This window comes from Felis catus, chromosome E3, assembly GCF_018350175.1.
Source record: "Felis catus isolate Fca126 chromosome E3, F.catus_Fca126_mat1.0, whole genome shotgun sequence".
NCBI classification, from domain to species: Eukaryota; Metazoa; Chordata; class Mammalia; order Carnivora; family Felidae; genus Felis; species Felis catus.
Window position 1 is genome coordinate 10,719,315 of NC_058383.1, and position 19,634 is coordinate 10,738,948.

General features: G+C 55.6%; 1 protein-coding gene across 6 annotated transcripts in view; it reads left to right on the forward strand.

Annotated features, from left to right (window-relative positions):
• Positions 1-11,832, forward strand: part of CLIP2 (CAP-Gly domain containing linker protein 2) — a 75,370-nt gene extending 63,538 nt beyond the window's left edge. For all 6 annotated transcript variants that reach the window (XM_023246988.2, XM_023246990.2, XM_023246989.2 and 3 more), the window contains 7 exons: positions 593-650; positions 3,918-4,001; positions 4,967-5,123; positions 6,655-6,814; positions 8,462-8,644; positions 8,934-8,996; positions 9,861-11,832. In XM_023246988.2, coding sequence (XP_023102756.2) covers positions 593-650; positions 3,918-4,001; positions 4,967-5,123; positions 6,655-6,814; positions 8,462-8,644; positions 8,934-8,996; positions 9,861-9,872 — 717 coding nt within the window. In that variant the 3' untranslated portion in view covers positions 9,873-11,832. The remainder of the gene's footprint in view (positions 1-592; positions 651-3,917; positions 4,002-4,966; positions 5,124-6,654; positions 6,815-8,461; positions 8,645-8,933; positions 8,997-9,860) is intronic.
• Positions 11,833-19,634: the final 7,802 nt, after the last annotated feature.

The window sequence follows — 19,634 nt, forward strand, 5'->3', positions numbered from 1 at the left end:
CATGCTCAGAGGAGAGCCTGCTTGGGCAGGAGGCTGAAAACTTTTTTCCAAGAAGCCGTGGGGAGCCTGTTAATGTTTGCCATTCAGATTTTTTTTTTTTTCTTAATTGATCTTTTCTTCTTTGGTTTCTGGGTTTATTATTAAAAAGTAGTAGCATTTATTAAAGTTCCTCGGGAGCCGGCCCCGGGGCGTGCTCTGCGTTCGTTCGCAGCCCTCGGACAGCCGATGCCTCTTTTACGGGTGGAAACCAAGGCTGGGATTTTGCCTCTGGAAAATGATGGAAACAGACTTCCAGGACTAATCTCTGTGGGCGTCCCAGGGAAGGAGACATCTGTTTAATATAATAGACGTTTTCAACAAAGGAAGGAGTGGGAGGTGTTCACACGGAAGCTGCACAAACAGCCTTCGAGGGCGCTGGGGGCAGGCGGGGGTCCTCTCTTGTCAGGGAGGCAGGACCGAGAACATCTCTGCTCTTTGCCACCGTACCACGTCCCTGAGAGCCACCCTGTGTAGGGGTGAGGTGGGCCGGCTGGGGCAGGGGCAGGGGCAGGGGCAGGGGCCAAGCATCCCTCTTACCAGAGCCTTCTTTCAGATGATCGAGTCCAACGACATTTCAGGGGAGAAGGTCAGGATGAAGGAGACTGTGGAGGGTGAGTGGCTGCTGGGCCGGGTGGGACCCTGGGCTTTTTGTTGTACATCATCTGCCCACCCTCTGCTCACCGCCTCCCCCCACCCCTGTCCCCCCTCCGCATTGCCGGAGTTCCCTCCCTAAAGGCACCGCGTTGGCCAACCTCAGTTTACTTTCCAGACACGTTTACGCACATCCAAACCCGTAAGTGCCGGATGGTACCACGCCTCCCTGCTGTCCAGCCCCCCTTTCTCCTTTCCATTTAATGATGCCGCATCTTGGAGGCCGTTCTTATCCACGGTTTCCAGTCTTTGTCTATTGTCAACACTGCTTCAGTGAATTACCTTCCCCTCCTTGGGTCTCCAACGGTTTTAACTCCCGAACGCTGTGGTTCAAAGTGTGTTTCCCCACGAGCCTCACCGCCAACAAACTGCATCAGACTTTGTGACCTTCGCCAGTCCGAGTGGTTCTCCCGTGAGATAACGTCACGTTGCCTCTCTCTTACTGTGAGCGAAGCTTCCTTTCCAGTTCCACTTGGCGTCTTTTGCCCGTGTTGTTCCTCGCGGGTTGTTCATCTTTCTGTTGATTTTTACAAACTATGTACGACATTGCAAACATTCCTTTCCCCATTTGTGGTTTGTCTTTGGACTTTTCTCAGGGTCGTATGTGCCGTGCGGATTTGTTTCAAATCAGTCTTTTCTGGGGCACCTGGGTGGCTCAGTCAGTTAAGCTGCTGACTCTTGATTTCGGTCCAGGTCACGATCCCAGGGTCGTGAGATTGAGCCCTGTGCTGGGTGTGCAGCCTGCTTAAGATTCTCTCCCTTTCCCTCTGCCTCTCCCCGGCTCACGTGTGCACATGGGCTCTCTCTCTCTCTCTCTCTCCCTCTCTGTCTCTCAAAAAATAAAAATAAATAGGGGCACATGGGTGGCTCAGCCAGTTAAGTGTCTGACTTTGGCTCAGGTCATGCTCTTGTGGTTCGTGAGTTCATGCCCCGCTTTGGGCTCTGTGCTGACAGCTCAGAGCCTGAAGCCTGCTTCAAAATCTTTGTCTCTCTCTCTCTCTCTCTCTCTCTCTCTCTGCGCCCCCCCGTCCCCCTGCTTGCACTCACTCTCTCTCTCAAAAATAAATAAACGTTAAAATTTTTTTTAATAAATAAATCATTTAAAAGTCAGTCTTTTCTTTTTTGGCTTCTGGGCTTCTTATTTTTAAAATGTATCCCATGGTTTCTTCTAGTACTTCTTTAGTTTCGTTTTCTCTGCTCAAATCTCTGGTCCACCTAGAATTCATCCTTCTATAAGGTGTGAAAGAGGAACCATTTTTCCCTCCCAAAAGGGTACCTATTTGTCCTATTACCAGTTTTGAAAAACTCATTTCAAGCTCTCCACTGATTCGAATTACTAATCTTACCGCCTTCAAATTCCTTTATATAACTGACTTTATTTCTGGACCTTCTATCCCATTAGTAACCTGTTCGTGGGCCAGTTCTATAACGTTTTAATTATTGAAGCTTTATTTATATCATCTTGACTGCAAGCCTAGCCTTTCCCCCTCTGCTTTTTCAAAATTTTTTGCCTGTTCTTTTTTTTTTTTAAGCTGATGCAACATTAACATAGAATTAACTGTTTTAAAGTGAGCAATTCAGTGGGCATTCGGTACCTTCACGGTCTTGTGCGACCATGACCTCTGTCTAGTTCCAAATCATTCTCATCTCTGCAGAACGAAATCCCATACCCATTATCAGTCACTCCCCAGCCTCGGACCACCACTAGTCTGCTTTCTGTCTGGATTTGCCCATTCTGGATATCGACATAAATGGCATCCCGAGACACCTGGGTGGCTCCGTCGGTTAAGCATCCGACTTCGGCTCAGGTCACGATCTCACAGTCCGTGAGTTCGAGCCCCGCGTCGGGCTCTGTGCTGACAGCTCAGAGCCTGGAGCCTGCTTCGGATTCTGTGTCTTCCTCTCTTTCTGCTTCTCCCCTGCTCACGCTCTGTCTCTCTCTCAAAGTAATAAGTAAACATTAAAAAAAATTTAGAGGGCATCCTACAACATGTGGCTTTTTATGTCTGGCTACTTTTACTTAGCATACTGTATTCCAGGTTCATTCCTGCTTACGGCTGAATAATATGCCGTCATACGCCACACTTTTTATCCATCCGCCTGTTGGTGGATGTTTGGTCTGTCTCCACCCTTTGGCTAACGTGAGTTGCATTGCTGTAAGCACACATGTGCAGGTGCTTTGCAAGCGCCTGTTTCCAGTTCTTTGGGGGGTGTGCACCTTTGAGTTGCTAGGTCATATGGCATCTCTGTGTTTAACTCCTTGAAGAAGTGTTTGCCAGACTCTCTCGGCTAGTCTTGCTTATTGTCCAGGTGACTTTAGAATCAGCTAATCTGGGGCCCCTGGGGTGGCTCAGTCAGACATCCCACTCTTGATTTCAGCTCAGGTCATGATCTCACGGTTCGTGACGTAAAGCCCCGTGTCAGGCTCTGTGCTGACAGCCCGGAGCCTGCTTGGGATTCTCTGTCTCTCTCTCTCTGCCCCCCCCACTCGTGCGTGTGAGTGCCCGTGCCCTCTCTCTCTCTCTCTCGCTCTCAAAATAAATAAATAAGCTTTAAAACAAAAATAGAGGGGCGCCTGAGTGGCTCAGTCGGTTGGGCGTCCGACTTCAGCTCAGGTCACGATCTCGTGGTCCATGAGTTCAAGCCCCGCGTCGGGCTCTGGGCTGATGGCTCAGAGCCTGGAGCCTGCTTCCGATTCTGTGTCTCCCTCTCTCTCTGCCCCTCCCCCGTTCATGCTCTGTCTCTCTCTGTCTCAAAAATAAATAAACATTAAAAAAAATTAAAAAAACAAAACCAAAAATAGAATCAGCTGATTTAGTTCCATAAGAACTAAAATCGTATTGGTATTTATATTAGCATTACATTACATTTATAAAGTAGCGTACAGAAATGTAATGTTTCTTGCGCTTTCCATAGATTATCTTTTTTAGCATTGCTCTGAGGCTATCCAGTATTCGAACCCACATGACTGGGTGACACGGGGACCAAGACCCCAATTTCTCACTGGAGGAAACCGAGACTCTGAGAGTTAAGTGGCCCGAGACCACACAGTGTAGGAGTCTCTTACCCAGAGCGGGTTACCCGGAGAGAGGGCTGGTGTGGGGGAGCGTTTGGACCCTGGAGGCCAGCTCTGGCCTCGTTCTAGGGTTCTTGCGGGAAGGCCACCCCCTCCGCCCCTGCACCTGGAACACTGCAGACAGACCCCTTGTCTCTCCCTCCTCCCCTAGGCCTGCAGGACAAGCTGAACAAAAGGGACAAAGAGGTAGTAGCCTTGATGTCCCAAACCGAGATGCTCAGGGCCCAAGTAAGTGGTAAGTCTCCTTCCTGCAGGGCAGGTGCGGGGGGGCTTTCACGGTCGGGCGTGGAGTGGGTTGGCTCCTGGGTCAGGGCGCCCTCTCCCGTTCTGCCCTGAGAGGGCACCATGGGCCAGTCCACCCGCACTGGGTTTGCACCTGAGCCGTGGTGAGAGGGCCGGTGTGGTCCCCACAGTGTCCATGAGACAATGAAGGACCCCGGCCGGCCTCTTCCCCCCGGAGCCGGTTCTCCGTGTTCTCTCAGTGAACTCCACCAGGTTGCTCTCTGGTCTTGAGGACCGTTTCACGGGTGACAAAGATAGAGTGGCTGCTGCCCCCGGTGCCTTTCTAGCTGAAGTACCAGGATTTCAGATTCCGGGGGAAGGATGCCGGCCGCGGCAGGGGACGAGACACAGAGGACACGAGGACAGAGGGGGAGCCCGGGGAGAGGCAGGGGTCTGGAATTGGTGACTTCGTGAACCGGCCCTGCTTCTCCCACCAGAACGCCAGTGGTGGTGTCCACGAGACGGCCCCCCTCCTGGGGAATGGTTCCCACCCCCACTTCTGTCCAGTTCCCACCACGTTCACGTGGCCTCATTGGTCCCGGCCAAGGTCAGCTGACCTCAGACCCCTCCAAGGAAGGCTAAGGTGAAGATTTTGCTTTCCCTCGTCCAGGACACGGTCGTAAGCGCCCGGGTCCTGTCTCGGGCAGGGCGGACCGCTCCCCCGACCCCGAAGGGCCCGCGCCGCTGTGCTTGGGGCCGTGGCCTGCTTTGTGCAGCTGCCCTCTCGGCCCCTTGCCGCCCGGCTCTGCAGGACGAGAGAGACCCGCTCAGTGGAGTGTGTGGAGTCGTTGTGGTCCCCCCCCCGAGAAACCCGGCTCCCTTCCCGGGGCCTTCGCCGCCCCCCTTCCCCCCCCGGGTGGGACAGATTCCCACGGCGATCCTGCCCCTCTGTCTGCTTTCCCTGCCGGCCGACCTCAGCACTGGAGGCGAAGTGCAAGGCGGGAGAGAAGAAGGCGGAAACCCTCCAGAAGGAGAAGCGGCGCCTGGAGGCTGAGCTGGAAGCCGTGTCCCAGAAGACCCACGACGCCTCGGGCCAGCTGGTCCTCATCAGCCAGGAGCTGCTCAGGAAGGAGCGGTGAGTTAGCCCGTCGGGCCCCGACCCTGGCGCCGCTCCACCTGCCCGAGAGGCAGGGCAGGGGCGGGGCGGGAGGGGCAGGTGGCTGGCAATGGCCAGCGCCCGCCGTCGTCCCCCGCTGAGCTCCGATGCAGCCGCGGAATCCTTCTCGACACGGATCTCCAGGCAGAGCTTGTAGGCAAGAGGAGTGGTCCCCGCACTTCTTGGTCCCCGCACCCCCTTTCAGCACTTCAAGGTGATGAGGATTCCCGCACAGCTTTTGCTATCAATTAAAGCAGAAATTTTAAAATATTTCTTAATCCATCTAAAAATCATAACGAGCTGGGGTGCCCGGGGAGATGAAGCGCCCGACTCTTGGTTTCGGCGCAGGTCGTGATCTCACGGTCTGTGAGTTCGAGCCCTGCCTTGGGCTCTGTGCTGGCAGCATAGAGCCTGCTTGGGATTCTCTCTCTCTCCCTCTCTCTCTGTCCCTCCCCTGCTTGTGCTGTCACTGTCTCTCTTAAAATAAATAAACTTTAAAAAATTGCAGCAAGCAGGGGAGCCTGGGTGGTTCACTCGATTAAGCGGCAGACCGGCTCAGGTCATGATCGCACAGTTTGTGAGTTCAGGCCCCATGTTGGGCTCTGTGCTGACAGCTCGGAGCCTGGAGCCCGCTTAGATTTCTCTGTCTCCCTCTCTCTTTGCCCTTCTCCCAACCCTAGTCTCTCTCTCGAAAATAAAGATTAAAAAAAAATTTTTTTAAATAATAATTTTTTTAAAAATCTTAAAAAGTAAAAAAAGAATGTCTTACCACATGAGCTCTCTTGGGTGAACGTTTTATTTGTTTTGTTTTATTTTTTTTTTAATGTTTTATTTATTTCTGAGAGAGAGACACAGAATGAGCAGGGGAAGGGCAGAGAGGCAGGGAGACACGGAATCTGAAGCAGGCTCCAGGCTCTGAGCCGTCAGCACAGAGTCCGATGCGGGGCTCGAACTCACAGACGGTGAGATCATGACCTGAGCTGATGTCGGACGCTTAACCAACTGAGCCACCCAGGTGCCCCTTGTTTTATTTTTTAATTAAACCTTCTGTTCTCTCTTTATCTTTTTTTTTAAGCTTAGATATCTATTTTCAGAGAGAGAGAGAGAGAGTGCACGTGTGCATGTGAGCATGTGAGCAGGAAAGGGGCAGAGAGAGAGGGAGAGCACAGAGCTGGACATGGGGCTCGATTCCACAAACCATGAGATCATGACCTGAGTCGAAATCGAGGGTCAGATGCTTAACCTACTGAGCCCCCCAGGGGCCCCGTTCTCTTTTTTTTTTTTAACTTGAAAAACATTCCGGAAGAGACCCAGTTCTCTTGACCATCCCATCCCCAAATCTGGCCCCTCTTGGTTTCATGCCTCGTGTTTCCACAGCGGCCCCTCGTGGCACAGGTGCCGTGTCCCTGTCAGGGTGGCCTGTCTGTGGGCACCCGGCGAATCTCCACAATGTGGGAACAGAGGGCCAGGGCTGACTAGCTCTTCTGTGCCCCTCGCTGGCCCCTGCCAGGAGCCTGAATGAACTTCGAGTGTTGCTGCTGGAGGCCAATCGCCATTCGCCAGGGCCCGAGAGGGACCTGAGCCGCGAGGTGCACAAGGCTGAGTGGCGGATCAAGGAGCAGAAACTCAAGGATGACATCCGGGGCCTGCGAGAAAAGCTGACTGGGCTGGTATGTGGGCCAGGGGGTGGCCTGGGGACGGGGGGATGGCAGGGTGGGCTGAGGCTGCCCCCGCCGTGGCGACTGGCCGCCTCCTAGAGCCAAGTCACAGGGAGGGTTCAGAAGGCCCTAGAATCACGGGTCAGCGATGTAGCCGGTGGAGGGGCCACGGGCGACCCGTTTGCAGACGTTGTAGCCGGCCATGTGGTCGTCTGGGGGATTCAGGGCAAAGGAAGACTTCCGAAGAACTTGAGCTTGTCCAGAGCTAGGACGGACTGCTTCAGGGTGAGCGCCCCATGCAGGGGAGGAGTCAAGCCAGAAAGCAACTCCTTGCTCAGGGTTTGGCAGTGGGGACTCACGCATCAGTCGATGGAGGGAGATGGGTATATCAAAGCACCTTCTGACCCTGGGGTTCTGGGAGCTGAGACCCCTCCATCAGGAGCAGGAGCCTGACTGGGCTGAGTCCCCGAGGTGGGGGCTGGAGTAAGCGGGCTGTGCGTTGAGGACAAACCTGTGGCCAGTTACTGCGCCTAGTCAGTTGCAGGAGAAGGACAGGACCCTGTCTGGGAAGACAGGCTGCTGTCCTAGGAAGTTGCTCCAAAGCCCCTCCCTGCCCTCCCGCTCAGCCGCCGGGGTTTGGCCATTGGAGGAGACAGAAGAAGGGAGGCCTTGAGGGCGGGGGGGAGGAACAGGACCCACCCACAGCTGTGGGGGCCCGTAGGGTCAAGGGCTAAGGGGTGTCACACACCCCTCCAATCCTGGCGGGTCTAGCCAGCAGGCAGGATTCCAGGGCCCTTGTGGTCCTTGTGGCTCTGTGAGTCTGGACCTAACTCGGGAGAAGACAAGGCCCTGGGGCTGGCGGAGACTTCAGAGTTTTGATTCTGAGACTTTCCCTGAGCCTCATGGAGTGGGGGCAGTGGCATTCTGGCTCCTCTCCGTGGGGAACGGGCTGGTCAAGTTTACATGGATGTGGGAAGTTCCCCTTTACCCGGGGGCGGCCTCTCCTGTGTCTCTCTGAGCTGTCTCTCCCCCCCCCCCCCGCCGTGCCACGGGAAAACTGGGGAAGGGCTTGGTGGTTAGAAAACCCCCAAAGTGAGGGAGTTTTAGGTGGACGATCAGAGCGGAGCGGAAGGATCTGGAAGCATGCGGCCCAGGGGCAGTTCATGTGGGAGCAGGGAGGCTGGCGGGTGTATCTCCAGGCACCCTGGTGGGCAGGGGTCAGTCGTGGAAGACTTGGGAGCTGAACGTCACAGATGTCCTGTTGGGGAGGGGAGGAGGGTAAGAGGTGATGAAGCCGTGGGTCTAGGGGTGAAGGGAAGGGACCCACCTAAAGACAGTGGGGGAGGGGGAAGGGGGGAGTGGGGGCCACAAGAAGGAAAGAAGGGAGGGCGTCCTGCATTTCAGGACCCGGAGAATCTGGAGCATCTGACAGCCCGGGAATTCAGGGCGGGGGACAAAGAGGATACTTCAGTGGGGACCCTCGAGCGGGGGAGGAAGGCCTGGCCCAGAGAGCAGGGGGGGCCAGGAGAGCGTCCTGCCTGGAGGAGAGACCGCCCTCCCCCCAGCACACATGTGCACAGGTACGTGCACGCACACACACACACACACGCACACGCACGATCGCGTGCGTACTCCCCCTCCCTTCCCTGCTGCCTCCAGGACAAAGAGAAGTCCCTGTCGGACCAGAGGCGCTACTCGCTCATTGACCCGTCCTCGGCGCCTGAGCTCGTGCGGCTGCAGCACCAGCTGATGAGCACAGAAGATGCGCTGCGGGACGCGCTGGACCAGGCTCAGCAGGTGGAGAAGCTCGTGGAGGCCATGAGGAGCCCCGACAAGTCCCAGGTGAGCCGTGGGCCAGGGCGGCTGACCCGGCGGCCAGCCACGGGGGGCACCGTCCTCGGGAAGCGTGGCCCTGTCCTCCGGGAGTCCCGGCCCAAGGGGTACGTGGCTTGATCTTGAGGAGGAGCTCAGACTAAGCTGGGGATGCAGCCTTGGTCCCCCGGGGTCCTGGGACCCGCATTCTGAAGAGCCTCCGATGGCCCCAAGGGGAAGACCTCGCCACCTAGGGGCCAAACCAGGAACTGCTGCCTGGTGAGCCCCTCAGCATCTGTGCATGACTCTCCTTCAACAGGCCGTCCCCAATTCCGGATCTGCAAACGGCATCCACCAGCAAGACAAGGCCCACAAACAAGAGGTAAGGGGCGCCCTGGCCCCGGGGAGACACCCTGGCCGACTCCTCTGGCCAAAAAACCCCGAAAAGCCACCAAAATCACGACGGTGCATTTGCGCCAGAGGCTTCACCGTCGGGTCGCTCACGACCTGGGGCCAGCGCAGTTAAAGTTGGCTCGGCTGTCATCTGTTCTTTTAACCTCGTGTCTCTTTTTTTAAGGACTTTCATAATAAAAGTTAAAACATGTCTATTAGGAAACGTTTGGTGGGGGGAAAGACCCAAAATAGATAAAGAAGATAGTCCTCCTGCCCAGAGGTGACCAAGGTTGACATTTTTAAATGATATCCTTCTTGAACTTTGCTGTGTGTGTGCGTGTGTGTGTGTGTGTGTGTGCATACCCAGTCAGTCCTCATTATTCACAGATTCCTTACTTGCAAAACTACCTCCTCGATAAAATTTGTGACCCCAGAATCAATACTCACGGCACTTGTGTGGTCATTCACGGACACGTGCAGAGAGGAGAAAAATTCGAGTCACCTGACATGCACATTCCCAGCTGAGGTCCGACAGACGACCCTCTGCCACCCTGTTCCTGCTCTCAAAAGTGTCCTTTCCACGGTCTATTTTGTGCCACGTTGGCCACATTTTTGTGTACACGGGCACTCGGTGCTCTTTGTGAGACCCATCTGCTCTCACCCCTTCCCCTAAACTGCTCCCACCCTACCTCCTGTCTCACTACACCCCAGACACCGCAGAGTGGCTTTTCCTGCCCCGGGGCCTTTGCATGTGCTGTCCCCGCTCCCTGGCACAAGTGGGCTCTCAAACAGCCCACCCCACTCCCTTCACTATCTGAGACACACTTGCTGATCAAGGCCTTGCTCCCCCCAGGAGAAGCACTGACCCTGAGGGACACCGTGGAGCAGCCGAGTCCACAGCAGAGCCCCTCCGGCCAGCCCCGGCGGCGCCCCCTCCAGGCAGGGGCCAGGACTGTCACTTTGGAGACAAGAACAGTGTTTGTAACGATAACGTGCCCACTGCCGCGGACAATCCCCCACCCCGACCCCCCTGCCGGACCGGGAGGCTCCCTCAAGCACCACCTTCCACAGCGAGCGGTACAGTCCTGGCCTGGACCCCGGGACCTTCAGCCTGGACACCCTGGACGCCCCGGCAGTTTCTGGAGTTTGGGGAGGCTGAGGTGATCCGGCCAGGCCCCTCTCAAGCTGCCCTGAGGACCATCTTGGCACCCCAGGTGTGTCCCTGCCCTCCCTTTCTTCTCCTTCTTCTCCCGGGTTCCCCTGAGACCCCAGAGAGCCATCGTCCTGGGAAAGGGTCAGAGGGGGCCCAGCTAGGCACCAAGGAAGGCAGGCCAGGCCTCAGGAGCCAGGTGGGGACCCCCTTTTCTGCAGCCACTTCCGGGCCTAAGCAGTCCCCAGGCTTCTTGCCCCCATAGGCTGAGCCTTCTTCAAACAGTGGTCCGAGACCCGTCGGCCTGTCTGCCCAGTGAGGCCCGGGTTCAAGGTGTTGGGGGCAAGGTCCTTCTCCCCCCAGCCCCCAACACCATCTCACATACACAGCTCCAAGCTGCTGGCCAGAGGGTAGCCACCAGGGCCAGGAGCCACAGTATTAGGAAAGTTCAGAAGCCCCTCTCCCCATCCCCCACCACGCACCTGGCTTGGAGCGGGGGGCAGGGTGGCCGCAGGGCGTTTGGACTGGTCTGGAACGTGTCTCCTGGGTTGACCAGACGCTCCGAATCTGGGCCTGTGCCCCGCGGACACGCCCACGCAGGCTGCGCCACGTGCACCCCCTGACCCTTGGCACACGCACGGAGGGAGCAGGCGCGCACACGCGGTCGTGGGGGGTGGGCATTTGCAGTCAGCCGCGCTCAGGACGCACACGCTGGGGTGCACAGGACACACGCTCTTGGGACCGAGCGCCAGGTCTGGCAGGCCCGCGCCCACGTACATTGCAAACGTTGCTGCCACCTGGCTGCGTGCCCACACGCCCAGGCATACGGAGGTGGGTGAGCGTTCAGCGATGCGTGTGCCACACACGTGCATCAGAATGCACACGTACCAACAGCCCCCTTTCTTACCAGGCACCTGTCCAGAGCTTTGTAAGCCCGGGGGATGTTGATGACGAGAAAAATCTAGCCGCCTCTCTCCTCTGCCCCCCGAGTCCAGCTGAGTCACTCCAGACCTCTGTGTAGCGAGAAAAGCCAGTTCAGAAAAGCCTCTAGAGCTGGCGGGCCCGCAGGGTACTGCTTTGGGCCTGCCTCCACCTCCCGCAGCTCAGGGAGGGTTGTCGTTCGGGGCGCAGGGGAAACCTGATGGCCCATCGTGGTGTTCCCGAAATGCACCAGGATGGGTACGCAGACTGTGCCCTGGGAGCAACCTTGGCGGCCTTTGGGTGCTCCCGGGCACAGATGCGTGTGGCTCCCATCCTTGCCCAAACTCGGCCCATCCTGGGGGGGGCAGCCAGTTCGTCCCATCAGCCCCCCACCTCCCCACTGGCTTCTGGTAGCTCTCGCATGCGGTTTTATTAACAACAGTCTAGAAGCGATGCTTTAGTGGCCTAACCCAGAGTCAAATACTACTCTTTCCAGCAAAATCTGGCAGCTCGCCCCTCCTACGGGAGGCACTGATTAGTCTACTAACAGCCAAAGGCCCACACCAGGAGGGGTTGAGCCCCCAAGGCGGCCGGCAGGTGGCAAAGAAGCCACTTGGCTGCGAGCGTCTCCGCCTGTCCGGTGTGGGCTCAGCCGTGCCCCGTCCCCAAGCCCTCCCGCACCCTTGCCCTCCCCAAAGTGGAATTGTTGAAGTGTGGCGAGTCTGTGCTCGAGACAATAAAGCTTGTGACTGAGGTCTGGGGCCTTCGTTGTCTGCTTTTCTCTGTGGGCGCCCCAGTGCATGCCAGGAGTCGGTAGTCCCATTAGCTGCCAACTAATTCCTACTCAGTTGTGAATGGCTGATGAGGGCCTCAGAGGGCCTGGCATTTAAGAAGTCCGGGAGACTGCACCTGGCCTTGTCCAAAGAGCAGGAACCCAGCAGGGACGGGACGAGCACGAGAGATAGGTCAGCGGGACGGGAGGCGCGGCAAGGCGGCCGGGCAGGGCTGGGGGTCTGGATTTGAATCTGCCGGAAGTATGACTGGGCCCAGAAGGAAAAGAACAAAAAACCCCTGACGTGCCAAATGACGAACATGAGTTCAGTGAGTTCGGGGAGAACATTTAACCTTAGTGAGCAAATTCTATCTCCTGCAGCAAGCTTTCTAGAGATCAAATGAACAGTCGAGGTTTTGCAAGCTCTGTGGTCACTTTACAGGTTTTGCAGTAGACGTTGCCTCCCTGGGAGACCGAATGAGGCTATCGAGGTTGACAGCTGAGTCTGGAAGCGTCGTGCGGTCTCCCGAGCGCTGCATCAGCACAGTGGGAGGAAGCAGGGGGAGGAAGTCCTCGGGTGAAGGGCTTAAGGAAGGGGCCGTGTGCGAGGTGTGGCCACGGCTAAGGGAACCCACAGGGCACCACTGCCACCCCAAAGGGGCAGAGGAGCTATGAGTGAAACCAAAAGCTGCAGCTGTGGAGGGGACCCCACCCCAGGCGGTGCGATCTAGGCGAGCAGGATCTGGAGGGTGATGAACCCAACCGGGAGCCCAGGCAAGGCAGCCTGTTGGAGGGGGAGAGGCCAGCCCCTGGGCGCACAGAGCCCGGAGAGAGGGGGTGCAGAATGGGTCTGGGGAGGGGGTGGGAACAAATGGGGAGCTCTGGGGCCTCAGATGTTAATGGGCTCTGTCGTTCCGGAACCGACCTTACCAGCCCGGCATTTTGAGATTCAGAGAGCTCCTGCAAACAGGATTCTTTTCCTCTCCAGGCTTCTCAGACACCGCTGTGATTTCTGGTTCCTTTCCACTGCCTCCCCCTGCCCCCCGCCCAGGCCCCATCACCGACTGAGACTAAGGGCCCTACATGCATCACTCTTGCTGATGGGGGCGGGTAGTGTTGTGGGGGGTGGGAGGGTAGTGTTTCTTTGACCAGTTCAGACTTCAGTGCAAACTGCATGCTGGGGGCCTGTGGTCAGAAAAGAGCGGAAGCCCCCGCCCATTCAAGGCTCCTGAGCCAGCAGTCAGGGTGACCCCGTGTCACCTGCTGGGAAGAAGAAGGTGCTGGGTGCAGGGAGGAAAGAAGAGAGGAGCAGGCAGGGAGGGTCAGAGAGAGTAGGGGACCTGGCGGCTCAGGGAGAGGCCCGGGGCGAGGCTGGAGCACAAGTCTTACTGTCACCAGCGCTGAGGGTGCGGGGGACACGAGGCCAGAGGGCAGAGGGCCCGAATCTCACGGGAGGAGCCCCCAAGAGGTGCCGAATAGAAGACACCTGTGCCGGGATGAGAGAACTCCTTGAGGGGCTGGTGAGGAAGGGGAGATGTCCCGTCCTCAGGGGCCTCGAGGACAGAAGGCTGCAGGGATGGGGGGTGGGGGCTTCGGGATGGTGTGTGCAAAGCGGAAGGCCTGGTGGCCTTCCAGGAGGGTGGCCTTGACCCTGCGTGTGTGTTCGGGGTGGGGGTGGGGGTTCTCAGCACCCCTCTGGAATGAGCACAGGCACCCTTGTCAGGACATCCTTGACAGCCAGCCCAGCTGCCACCCTCTGACTGTGTGGACCAGGCCCCCCCTGCTCTTCTTCCCTGAGCCTCAGTTTCCTCATCTGTGACATACAGAAAATAAAACCGTTCTCACACACTGTGGGATCTAAATGAGACCCCAGAATGGGGCACCTGGGTGGCTCTGTCGGTTAAGCGTCTGACTTCAGCTCAGGTCATGATCTCGCGGTCCGTAGGTTTGAGCCCCGCGTCGGGCTCTGTGCTGACAGCTGGGAGCCTGGAGCCTGCTTCAGATTCTGGGTCTCCCTCTCTCCCTCTCTCTCCTGCTCTCTGTCTTTCTCTGCCCCTCCCCCACTTGCACTCTGTCTCCTCTCTCTCAAAAGTAAGAAGAACACTAAAAATATTTGTCTTGGGGTGCCTGGGTGGCTCGGGTGGCTCAGTCGGTTAAGCGTCTGACTTCGGCTCGGGTCATGATCTCACAGTCTGTGGGTTCGAGCCCCACGTCGGGCTCTGTGCTGACAGCTCAGAGCCGGGAGCCTGTTTCGGATTCTGTGTCTCCCTCTTTCTCTGACCCTCCCCTGTTCATGCTCTCTGTCTCAAAAATAAATGTTAAAAAAATTAAAAAAAATTTTTGTCTTATACTCTGTGCTGACAGCTGGGAGCCTGGAGCCTGCTTCAGATTCTGGGTCTCCCTCTCTCTCTGCCCCTCCCCTGCTTGCGCTCTCTCTTTCTCTCAAAAGTAAATAGACATTAAAAAAAAAAAAACCCTTCCGGACAGCCCCCCCCCCCAAGAATTATCCAAAGCAATTCTCCTCTGACTCTCTCTTATCACCCTCGACTGGAGTCCCCTTTTATGTTCCTGATGGGCATGAATTGCCTAACAGTGCCTGAGAACTAACATTTGTCATCAAGAGACAGTACCATACTGCGGCTTGAGCCCCTGACTCAGGCATTAACCCACCTGTGACCTTGGGCAACCCCCAACCTCAGTTTCCTCATCTGTAAAGTGGAGAGTGTAATCCCCAGGCATGGGGGATCGCGGAGGGAAATGTCAGCAATTTGCAGGTGGCAGGGGTGCGGGGGAGCATCCTTCCCTGGGTCACTCCTCCTGGGATGGGATCAGGTGGGGCCCTGGGTCCCGCTTTGGGAAGATTCAGAACTCGGAGCAGCAGTGTTCTGGTGCGGGGTTGAGCCACTGTGGGTGGCAGTGGGGACCAGGGGTCCCTTCGACACCCCACCCGATGCTCACAGCACTGGCCCCCTGAGCTAGGAAAGGAACCTGAAAAGGCTTAAGAATGAGACCATCTGGGGGCGCCTGGATGGCTCAGTCATTTAAGTGTCTGACTTCGGCTCAGGTCCTGATCTCACGGTTCATGAGTTCGAGCCCCGCGTTAGGCTCTGTGCTGACAGCTCAGAGCCTGCAGCCTGCTTTGGATTCTGTGTCTCCCTCTCTCAGTTCCTTTCCTGTGTTGCCCCCTGCCCCCTCAAAAATAAATAAAGATTAAAACAAAAAAGAATGAGACCGCCCGGGTTTGAATTGCAGCCCAGCCACTTAGCTGGTTTACGACCTCACCAGAGCCCCTAAACTCCCTGAGCCCCTGCTTTCCCATCTCCAATATGACCAGGACAATGGTCATACACCGGCTTGTTAGGACAATCAAATGCCACATCCCTTCCTCCCAGCCCAGGGTCTGTCACATGCTAGGGAGTGGTCTCAAGAACAGGGGCCTCTCTCGTCCCACTTCGCCTCTTTGCTCTCGGTGACGCCTGGACCCCTGACTCCACGGGGACCCATCCAGCCCTCTTGCCTGTAATGCTGCCAGCTCACCACCAGGTGTCGCGCTCGGCTCTCTCAATCCCCATCCGTGGATGGGAGGGACGACTGAAATCCAGAGCCCTGAAGGCTCAGGGCCAAGTTCACAAGCCAGCCCCACCTGGGGACCCAGATGTCTCAGCTCCTGACCCTAGAGTTCTAGGCAGATGTGGCCTCCCAGATGTGGTTCCTAGATGTGGTTCTGGCCTCTCTATGAGTGTCCATCTGGGACAGTAGGGGGAGGATGGATGTTTCTTCTATCACCAGGACCCCAAGAGGCCAGGACTTGAAATCTCCCCGCTTCCATCACAGTGCTCCTCCCACCCCACCCCTGCGCCCACTCCCCACCGTCGACCCTGACCCTGACCCTGCAGGATTTCAGGCTGATTTGCCCTCCTGACTCCAGGCACTGCCCCCATCCATAGAGCTGGCTCCTGAGCCTGGAGTCTCTGTCTTAAACTGTCACCACTCCACCCTCTCCATTCTCAGCTCTGGACACCCACCCTGGTCCCTCTCCTGTTCCCCATGAGTGGCTGTAAAATGTCTTAAGACTGTAATTTGGGGTCCAGAGTAAATTCAGAAGGCAACATGGGACAGGGCAAATAACCGGGAAACTTAGATCCCGGCCCAGATCCCCCCCCTCCAGAGAAGCCATTCCAAGTGTCGCATACCCACACCCTTTCCTCCCCTGCCTTCCCCCACCCCCTCACGGCACGCATCTCTGTCTGAGGGGACATCCTTGTAGGGAACCCGTTTAATACCTGGGTCTCTTCATGGTCAGGCCCCACAATGGGCTCCCTCATATCCCTAACTTTTAGCCTAGTGCCTGGAACATCGTAGATGCTCAATACGCCCCCCCCACACACACACCCCTAAATCTTCAATGTTGCCCCTCCTCTTTGCTACTCCCTGAGCTCCAAACATTGCCAGGCTCACCCTCCATTTAAAAAATGTTCAGAGCACCTGGGTGGCACATTCAACTGAGCTTCTGACTCTTGATTTCGGCTCAGGTCATGATCTCAGGGTTGTGGGATTGAGTCCCGTGTGCACGGAGTATGGAGCCTGCTTAAGACTCTCTCTCTCTCTCTGCCCCTCTCCCCAGCTCACGCTCTCTCTCTCTTAAAAAAAAAAAAAAGTGCTTCCTGGGGCACCTGTCTGGCTCAGACAGTGGAATGTGTGACTCTTGATCTCGGGGTCATGAGTTCAAGCCCTGTACTGGGCTCTGTGCTGGGCATGAATCCTGCTTAAAATTTAAAAAAATACAGGGGCACCTGGGTGGCTCAGTTGGTTAAGCGTCCGACTTCAGCTCAGGTCATGATCTCGCGGTTTGTGGGTTCGAGCCCCACATTGGGCTCTGTGCTGACCGCTCAGAGCCTGGAGCCTGCTTCCGATTCTGTGTCTCCCTCTCTCTCTGCTCCACTCCTGCTCATGCTCTGTCTCTGTCTCTCAAAATTAAATAAGTGTTAAATTTTTTTTAAATAATAATCAAAAAATAATAAAAAGGCAGTGAAAACAATATGTGCCCACATACATATGGCCAGCCACAGAGCCTGCTTCAGATCCTCTGTGCCCCTCTCTCTCTGCCCCTCCCCTTCTCATTCTTTGTCTCTCTCTCTTTCAAGATAAATAAACTTAAAAAAATAAAAAAATATATATAACAAAATTAAAGTAACATCTTCATGTTCAGAAGATGAACTGTGTCTTTGTTCTCTGAGTAGGTTCATCCACGGTCCTGTCCTCTGGGAAATCTGTCTCATGGGTGGTCTCTGGAGCTTCTTAAATTCTTACGTCTTAAGGTTCACGGGTTTAATCTTTTAATCTCAGACTTCAGGCTTTGATCTTCTACCTTAAATCACATTCATTTTGTCACTTTATTTTACCATTATTTTAAACCTCTTAACTTCTCTCTGTTGCTCAGGGTGACTTTTCAGCCCGACTTCCTGGTTTTAAACCTTTAAGTTTGTATTTGTGGATTTTCACTTTGATGGTGGCTTTAGATTTTTTTCAGTTTATTTGTCTATTTTTATGTTTAATTTTTTGAGAGAGAGAGAGGGCGAGCGAGCGAGTGGGGAGAGGGGCAGAGAGACAGAATCTCAAGCAGGCTCCACGCTTAGCGTGGAATCCGACGCAAGTTTCGATCCCGTGACTCTGGGATCATGACCTGAGTCCAAATCAAGAGTCGGACGCTTAGGGGCACCTGGGTGGCTCAGTGGGTTAAGTGTCCGACTTCGGCTCAGGTCATGATCTCACAGTCCGTGAGTTTGAGCCCCGTGTCAAGCTCTGTGCTGACAGCTCGGAGCCTGGAGCCTGTTTCAGATTCTGTGTCTCCCTCTCTCTCTGCCCCTCCCCTGCTCATGCTCTGTCTCTCTGTCTCAAAAATAAATAAAAACATTAAAAAAAAAAAAAAGAGTCGGGCGCTTAACTGACTGAGCCACCCAATTTCCTCCGTGTAAAATCCCCACTCTTCTCTGTGATTTCTTCTCTTTAATTGTCCAGGGATTCGGTTCTCACAACCCGGGTGCAAGCAGGGTTCTAGTATAATCATCAATCCCGTTTCACAGCTGAGCAAATGAGACCCAAGAAGGGTAAGCATTTGCTCGAGGTCACAGGGCTGGTGAGTGGCGGGAGGGATGGCCGGTCCAGGCTCCCCCTGCCTGCTTCTCCCCAGGTGCCGACAGTGCCCTCCAGGAGGTTCGGGTCCCCCTGGCTATCTCTGCCTGGCCCCTCAGGCTGCCCTGTGGACCTCCCGGCCTTTCACAACTGCTTTTCCTGAAACCCTCATTCCAGGAGACTCGAGGGGCTCACTAGCCCCTCTGTGCAAAGGGCGCCCTTGATTTTCCAAAGCACGTGGCTGCCTGGAACCTCACGCCAGTGGGGCTTCGTCGAAGGACCTGCGTGTCTTTGAATCTGTGGTCTCTACACCCATGCCTTCGGGATCAGGGCTGATTCTGCCCCTTAGCATGCCACCGACCTGGAGGAACTGCCGGGCAAGATGCCCTGTCCCTCTGGTGGGACAGCAGCTGGACATGATGCTGGAGTCCTCACAGCTGGCACGAGGGAGGCTAGGGAAGGGTCAGCACCGGGCCCCCGGGCCAGCTTCATGCCAGGCTGCCTGCACACTGATTTCCTGGACGGTCCAGACCTGTCCTCCAGAAGGCACTGTGACACCGGGGCCACCATGCCGCATGACTCCAGGGGGCACTATTCACATAGCAACCTGCAGAGATAGCTTGTAAGGACAGGCCTGCCGGGCTGAGGGTCAGGGAGCACGGGACACCTGTAGCGTGTGTCCCAAACAGGGATCATCTTTGGGGTCACCTACATTGCTTCACCTGCGGGCTCATGACTCAGGCTGTCCAGTTAGATACCCCGACCCAGCACTTTCCACCATGACCACCACTGGGATCATGTGGCTGAACCAGGGTCATGGGACCAACACCAGGATCCCGCAGAATATCCGTCCTTCAGGCACGTCTCACCTCCTTCCCCACCCGTCACCCTCAGCTATAAAGGAGAGAAAATAAGGTTTTGGTTTTTTAAACATGTTTATTTATTTATTTATTTATTTCAGAAAGACAGAGGTAGAGAGCCAGCGGGGGAGGGACAGAGAGAGAGGGAGACAGAATCCCAAGCAGGTTCCATGCTGTCAGCGCAGAGCCCGACGTGGGGTTTGAACCCACGAACTTGGAGATCACGACTTGAGCCGAAGTCAAGAGTCAGACGCTTCACTGAATGAGCCGCCCAGGTGCCCCAGTAATAGTGTTTTGTTTTGTTTTTTGTTTTTGTTTTTAAATCTTTTTTTAAGGTTTATTTATTTCTGAGACAGAGAGAGACAGAGCACGAGTGGGGAAGGGGCAGAGAGAGAGGGAGACACAGAATCGGAAGCAGGCTCCAGGCTCTGAGCCATCAGCACAGAGCCCGATGCAAGGCTCGAACTCACAAACTTGGAGATCACGACCTGAGCCGAAGTCAAGAGTCAGATGCTTCACTGAATGAACCGCCCAGGTGCCCCAGTAATAGTGTTTTGTTTTGTTTTTAAAGTACTGTAGATCCGTTGAAATGAAAGATGCCAGAGAAAACAGTACATCCTGTGGGGCTCCTTGCGTAGAAGAATAAAACAGGCATCAGTAATTGATGCTATTGGAAGTCAGAGTAGTTTTCCTCCAAGGTAATGACCAGCAGGAGGTATAAGGAGACTTCTGGGGGTCTGGCATCTTCTATTTCCCCACCTGGGTGCTCGTCCCATGGAATTGCTCGGTTTA